Source organism: Brassica oleracea, chromosome C6 (assembly GCF_000695525.1).
Source record: "Brassica oleracea var. oleracea cultivar TO1000 chromosome C6, BOL, whole genome shotgun sequence".
Lineage (NCBI taxonomy): Eukaryota > Viridiplantae > Streptophyta > Magnoliopsida > Brassicales > Brassicaceae > Brassica > Brassica oleracea.
Genome location: NC_027753.1, coordinates 17,444,793 through 17,452,504, shown reverse-complemented (window position 1 = coordinate 17,452,504; position 7,712 = coordinate 17,444,793). Strand labels below are relative to the sequence as shown.

General features: G+C 34.3%; 1 protein-coding gene across 1 annotated transcript; it reads right to left on the bottom strand.

The window, feature by feature from the left end:
• Nucleotides 1–2,771: 2,771 nt before the first annotated feature.
• Nucleotides 2,772–4,958, bottom strand: LOC106299552. Its single transcript, XM_013735627.1, has 8 exons — nucleotides 4,685–4,958; nucleotides 4,566–4,587; nucleotides 4,285–4,341; nucleotides 4,130–4,211; nucleotides 3,673–3,768; nucleotides 3,454–3,578; nucleotides 3,284–3,302; nucleotides 2,772–3,201 (listed from the first exon to the last, which is right to left on the bottom strand). Exons 1-8 carry the CDS (start codon nucleotides 4,785–4,787, stop codon nucleotides 2,878–2,880), a joined length of 828 nt encoding a protein of 275 aa, XP_013591081.1. The 5' UTR covers nucleotides 4,788–4,958; the 3' UTR covers nucleotides 2,772–2,877.
• Nucleotides 4,959–7,712: the final 2,754 nt, after the last annotated feature.

Here is a 7,712-nt window from a genome sequence, read left to right as displayed (position 1 = left end):
TTCGCATAAATCGAAGGAATTTTCATCAATAACCTTACTTAGTTCATATCCACATTCTTAAAGCAATATTCGGTATTCATTAAAACGAGTGCTTCTGAAGTAGACATGTGGAACATGAAGCAGACACAATTTTAACCGTTAAGATCATATATCACAAGGTTTATAGATATCAAAGCCCGAATCTCACACCTCAACTAAAGATTATCCCTCACTGCCCTCAAACGAGGTGTGGTTCTCATCAAGCTTCAATGACTAAACGTCACTAAGGGCACCAACGTCGTTAGATGATGATCTCCACCAAGCTTCATTCTTCGCAGCCCACGAAGAAGAGGTTGCCGCTCTAAAATAAAAATACAATGAAAATAAAACAATCCTAACCTGAATATGAAACCACCAAATCCATATGAGGCTGTCAGCGTAGGGAAACATTCTTTCGCGGTCAACGGCCCGAACCAGAGAAAACCATCTACCTACAACGCTAGTTAATTTTGTACCTTTCACGATCAAAAGGCCACTCAACAGAGAAGTGCCGATCTGTATCGAGAAACAAAAACAAAGAAGAATAAAATGATAACAGCTTTGAATAAAAAGAGGCTGCAGTGTCGCCAAGAAACAATCTCAAAGTAAATTTCTTCTCCAACAAAAGGAACCGAGAAAACGAAGAGGAGTCACCGAGCTTGCCTCCGCCAGCCCCCAAAACAGAGTGGACATGATACTCTAGGGGCGTATGTCAACACCCAACAAAACCCGGGGATGCCGGTGTGCTCAACCTCGAAGACAAAAATCTAACGATATCACTGCTAAAATCGATAGAATTGTAACAGTCCTCGACATCCCGAGAAACCAAACCAAGAAAATGAGCCAGGGTTCGGTTCAACCTCTCATGTTGACAAAACGACAGCCGCACGACGCTTTAAAATCTGCCACATAATCGAGCTCGATGAATGTTCAAAGTTCAAAAACTGTTTTAAAACCTATCACATGCCCTACCCAAAAGAAAAATACCTATCATTAAAACATCAAGACGTCTCACGACCCCGATCTGTTTGAGGGCTCATGGAACTCCCACAAAAAAGTGGTACTACTCACCCAAAAAGGGATGCTACCCACAAAAAAAGTGAATTCAAACTTATATCATGGTTAAAAACCGGTAAATTCATGATATATCAACCGTTCATTTTAATGAATAAATTTGAAATTTTATTTAAAAAATATAAAATTCATGAGAGTAGAAAATATAAAATTCATCAGAAAAATCAAGAAAGCTAAAAACCAACAATTTTTTTTAAACAGAGAACCATTATTGGATGTGTAAATTTAAACATAAACATATACACCAAAAGTGAACGAAGTCAAAAACTATGTAGGGCATCTTCGTTTCTCCATCCAGATGACTCATCTGGATAGAGATGAAAGTTTTGTTAGTTTAGACATTAAAAGTACAAGTCATCTGGATGGCTCATCTAAGGGGGTGTATTCAACTGAGAGTTTTAGGTGATTTGTATTAAAATGACAAATCCACTGTTATTCAAACATGAATTTTAAAAACTCATTTAAAATCCACTGTTATTGAACTTAACATTTCGTAAAGTACTCTAAAATCCACTGTTATTGAAAATATTTTAAGTTGTGGAGTTTAAAAATTTAGACTTAATTTTGAAAATCAGCTAGCTGATTCAAATTGGACCATCTGGATGGAGATGGTTTTCTCAAAACTATATAATTCACAAATTACAAACTTAAACCTAATATTATTTTGTCACTCACGAAAAATAACAAAACCACAAAAACGCATTTTTCCACCAAAACCAAAAAACGCATTTTTCCGTCAAAACCACAAAACGCAGTTTTACGCCAAATCACATTTTTTTGTCAAAACTCAACTTCCCGCCAAAAAAACATTTTTCGTCAAAACCACAAAAAACGCACTTTCACACCAAAACACATTTTCCCGTCAAGACTATCAAAACGCACTTTCCTGCCAGAATCGCACAACGCATTTTCCCGTCAAAACCGTAAAAACGCGAGAGCCAAAACCGCAAAAACTTGTTTCCCGCCAAAACCACCAAAACGTGTTTTCTCGCCAGATTCGTAAAAACGTGTTTTCCCGCCAAAACCACACAAACTTGTTTTCCCGCCAAAACGTGTTTTCTCGCCAAAACCGTAAAACGCGTTGTAAGTTATGGGCCTTAGCCATTTAGTCTCTAAGCCCAAAACCAAGTCCATTAGCTAATCCAAAACCGCGTGTTTTTCCGTCAAAAACGAAAAAACACATTTTCCTGCCAAAACTGCAAAAATATGTTTTTCCGTTAAATACGCTTTCGCCAAAACCGCAAAAATGCATTTTGCCGCCAAAACCGAAAACGCAAAAAATGTCAAAATGCTAATTTTATAATTTTTGTATAAAAATATTTTAGACTAAACAATAAAAATTAGTATAGTTAAAATCAATATCAAAAATATGATTAAATCAAAATAGGGGTATTTTTATAATTTGTTTATTAAACTCTGGATGGAAATAGAAATAAAAAAACAAACATAAATTTATCCAGATGGCTCATCTAGATGACTCATTTGGATGGAGAAACGAACAGTCCCTTAAAATCTAGATAGATCATCTAGAAGGATCACATAGATGGAATAGCTGAATGGAAATGACATATGGAGAAACGATCACCCCCGTATTTGGTTTTCAAGAGTTAATGGTTCATTAGCTAAGACGAAAAACCAAAAACCTATGAGACAGCAAACCGTACTTGCAAAGTAATCACAACATACAAAGGGACAAAAGCTCAACAATATAAAAGTTCTGGAGACCGGTTCCAGATAATATTACACCACTCTTGAATATTTAGATTTCAATTTCGGTTAAAGTTCTCACTTTGAGGGATATTCCGGTGCAGGAGGATAACCATGACCAGGAGGTGGATATCCTTGTGCAGAAGGGTAACCAAGACCAGGAGGTGGATATCCTTGTGCAGAAGGGTAACCATGACCGGGAGGTGGATATCCTGGTGTAGGAGGGTAACCATGGCCAGGCTGTGGATAGTCGTAAGGCTGGGGGTAGCCAGTGGCTGGAGGGTAACCGGCATAAGGAGAGGTCGGTTGATCAATGCGAGACATTTGCTGAGCTGGTGGCACTAACATTGGTTGAGAACCAAGGACCCCATCTCTTTTGTCCATCTCGATCTTGTGTTGTGTCTGCAAGAAAACAGAAGAGATTGATTTTGCGTTTTTGGTCATATATACTGTAATAATATGAGAAATAAATTGATTTGTATACCTGCATACACGCGCAGACCCTGCGATAACCAAGAGCAGAGTACAGATACAGCAAGGATAAGTATATCTTAAGTAAATATACAATTGAGAACATTAACATTGAGTCTCTTGGCTAAATTTGAAGTACAAAAGCGAGCTAAAAAGATTGAAGATTATGGAGATTATACATACGTGCAATAGACCATATCAGCCAAGCAAGAAAGAAGTTGAGAAGCTTCGGAGAGTTCATCACTTCCAACAATGCAAGCGACAAGAGAGAAAATGCAAGCTATTTGGTTGAGGCAGAACATAAATCCCTGCGACGCCGCAAAGAAGATGTGAGAACGGTAGTATACACAATCTTGTGTGTATTCATGGAAGTAAAGACGAAGAGAGAAAGATGATGAGTACAATGATGCAATTGTCGCATTGTGTTGTGTGGATGTTGAATTCATCTTGCAGCATAAAGCGAGTAGATGCTACAGAGTTTCCAAAACATAAGAAAACCTGAAAACATTCCTCCAAAAGGTCAATATCATCAGAGTTTTTTTCTGTATTGTATTGAATAAATTTTCAGTGGAAATTACATAAAACAAGCTCAGTGTCCAAGTTCTCATAAACAGTTAACTGTTAACAACTCAGTTTGAGATTTCAAAGAAATATGCTGTCACATAATTTAGAACAAGCAACAAAACTATAGAAGATCAAAAATCAAACCAAAATGCTGCAACATGTTTATTTTTACCAATTCCACAATATGGGATATTAAATCATTTGTGTTATCATACGTGCTGATTGCAAATTCTGATTGCCAATTCCTCAAGTCATATTTCACCAACATGAAATTCAAAATAGCATTAAGACTAACCTCAGTGGCAAGACAAAGTTGAGGGCATTTGCTTTCTCCACACCTACCACTACAAGGCATGTACCCACCACAACAAGTGTACCTTCACAGAAGAGAACAAGAGAGTATAATTTAAGAGAAAACAAATCATTTCTACATAAAGTAGAATTCAATACCTTGACATGTCATTGTAAAGTGCTCTCTTTCGAAGTAAGTATGAAACACAAGGTCCACTACAATCAGAATAAACGACAGATTAAGGTGTGAACCAAAAAAATACAATCATTCAATGACGAATACACTTGTATATTCACCTACTACAAGGAGTAACAACTGTATCGTTTAATAACAAAACAAAAAAAAACAGTTCATGTCATTTGGTTCAGCGTCTGAATGACAACAAGAAGCAAATATATCAACTAAGAGTTGAACAAGAGAAGAAACAATAACCACTTACCAGAAACACGAGAAGCAACAATCTGCAGAAACCAAATCAAGGAAAGAAAACGAAAATTCGATCAAAACCTAAACGTTTTGGAAAAAAATAATATATCTATACATATATGAGATAATAACAGGGAGTATCGGCCGTGACGGTGCTCATGAGATCGGACTGCCATACGTTCCGGTAACTCTGCCGGAGCTGCATCTTTTCAAGCTTCTCTTGAGACCTTCCCATGATTTTTTAAAATAACCACGAACCAAAAACACAAATATCTTCAATAGAAAACCTGTTTTATGGACACTCGAATTCAAGATTACCAAAACAAAATATGAATTTACTCCAGAAAATGCAAATTAGAAAATAGTTACAAAATCAAGTTAGTGTTTCACGCGCTACACATTCATTATTTTTTTCATTTGGAAACAAAAGTAGAAAAATTACAAAGTTTTTCTCTCCTCTTTTTTTTTTTTCATTTTTTGAAATTTTGAAGACGACAGTTATTAAAACTAATTGTTTAAACTTAAATTTCGCTCCGCTTGAGATTTTAATGGCTGAATTAAAACTCTTTGACCCATTGGAAAGGCCGAACTTTTAGAATGGCAAATATTCATATGACACCGTTTTCTACATGTGCATGGGTACGTATGCTGTCAAAAAAATGTGCATGGGTATAGACTTAAACCGGACTTTCTACTGGTAAAACAAATGACCAAAGACGAAATTTTATGAGTTTTTTTTTACGAATTAAACAAAATTATTTAAAAAACAACATATGACATAATAATACTAAACACATTATTTTCTTGTTAACAACATACATCATTTTTTGTAAGAGTTAGGAATCCGTGTGTCTCAAAACATATTATTAATATTAAGATTCTTAAAAATTATACGATCTGTGCACACTATTAACAAGCATCATTTTTTTTTGTAAACTCAAATACTTTGATACCAAGATTTCCAGTTAAATACAAAGAGTGATTTAAATATAAACCGAAAATGAATGCTAAGCTCGCCGTCTGTGCATATCAAACCCACAGCCACGGGATTAAAAGTCACGAGCTTTACCACTGAGCTAAGACGATTTTATTAAAGAATTGGTTTGTTATTAAATGCAGTATTAAAAAAATTAAAATCTTGTAAAGGGAAAATATTAAAGATGATGTTTTATATTTTAAAACTATAGTTTTCTTATATATTAATACTTTAATAGTATAGTACTACACGTTCACTTATTATCTCGAGCAACATTAGCTCACTCGGTTTTTACCAAAAAGAAAACATTAGCTCAACTGCATTAAATTTGCATTTTAATTCGACCATAGGATTTGATGACACGATGATGGGGATGATGAATGTCCGTCAAAGTCCATCACCTTTACGTGCTAAATATGAAATTCTGATTTGGGTTATGGAATATAGGAATATCTTTCAGTTTTCAGATGTAGTTTTTGCAACGGTTCTCAACTGATAAAAATGGTGTCGACACTTGAAAAATAACCAGGTTTCTCTATGCATAGAAGAATTTGACACATTAAAACTTTCTTTCATATCTCAAGTTCTGGCATATCAAGAGCACATAATATATTAGCTACGAAAAATTATTCTTCAGCTATGTTTTATGTCGATTCCTCATTTCCGGTTTGGTTTTTCGAATCGGGAAAGTTATTTTCTTTAGTTTAGTATTGTAAAAAAAAAAATCGACCTTTTGAGTTTTGACCACTAAAAAGTATGCAATGAAGTTATAAACACTCTTATACTACAATAGATTCGAAATCTTATTTTTCGTCCTACTAACTTTCATTTTTCATTGGGATTGGGAAACATAGATCATCGGATAATTTTCTGTATACTGAATAAAAAAAGGTTTTGTTTTTATAAAATATTAACTGCAAATAAGCATAATGTTGGTAGTAAAGTCGGGCGAATATTCTCAACTACACCTCGAAAATAATTATATAATCAAAAAAATGCATTTTCAACAGCTATGCCAATGACGGAATTAGATTCTAGAAACGTGAGATTTGAATAGTAATATAGCAACAAAAGGACAGTTCAAAAATATGTATCTAGCAACAAAAGGACCTTTTGCTCACTGTGAAATATAAAACTAAGTTCCAAGTTAGAATTAGAAAAATAGTATCCAATATATAAAGAGCTGTCCAACTCTAATTAGTACGAGTCTTTTTGAGAAGAAAATCAAAAGTAAATTCATACGAGCTTACCTAAAGCCCAAAGTGGACAATATCATACTAATCAAACAATATAGAATTGGACATGAATTGAATAAATCAAAACATTGGTATCAGAGCCAGGTTGACGAAAAATCTGCAAGAAAACCGAAATACCTTTCGAAATATGAATGGGACCCTTCGAGTGATGAATGGGATCCTTCAAGTGATGAATGGGGGTGTGTGTGTGGCAGAGATCAGGTCAGAAGATCCTAAAATCAGTTGTGAAACACAATATGAATATGATCTTTAGTTTGAGGGGAAGAATGTGAAATAGCAAACTAAGTCTCACATTGGAGAATTAGACAAAAAATATCTAATATATAAAGAGATGTCCAACTCTAATTAGTAGAAAGCTTTTTGGAAAGGAAATCAAAAGTAAATTCATACGAATTTGCTTAAAGTCCAAAGTGGACAATATCATACTAATCAAACAACACAGAGTTGACTATGGATTGAATAAATCTCAAACACTCACGTTATACAATCAAAAAGATAGAAAGACCAAGTGGGTTTCTTTTTTGAACAACCACCGAAGTGGGGTTTTTTTTTTTTGATCAACCACCAAGTGGGTTTAAATTAAACTATTTGAACTGAACATAAACATTTGGGTAGAGGTAGGCACCAAATGGATATCTTGAGTTTAAAAGTATTTATGATAATTTCGTTTTGTCCATTGGTAAAATTTAATAAATTTATTATTCGTTTAGTATTTATGATTCATACTATTTGTTTAGCTAATTCGTGTTTGGATATCCAACAAAATTTTATTTTAACTGAATATCTATTCAGTTGCATATAAGTGAAAATATTCAAAAATACTAAATAATCTAAAAAAAATTGTAAAACAATAGTATCTCATTAATATGATATGTAAAACTAGCTGATGTCCCGCACCTTGTTTCTCATATATATATATAATAAATAT

What these genes read in the sequence shown, in the direction of transcription:
- LOC106299552 (XM_013735627.1), bottom strand. Translation starts at nt 4,787, where the DNA reads ATGGGAAGGTCTCAAGAGAAGCTTGAAAAGATGCAGCTCCGGCAGAGT. An exon ending in CGTCACGGCCGATACTCCCT is followed by an intron (nt 4,588 to 4,684) that starts GTTATTATCTCA and finishes TGGTTTCTGCAG; the next exon opens with ATTGTTGCTTCTCGTGTTTC. An exon ending in CTTTACAATGACATGTCAAG is followed by an intron (nt 4,212 to 4,284) that starts GTATTGAATTCT and finishes TCTTCTGTGAAG; the next exon opens with GTACACTTGTTGTGGTGGGT.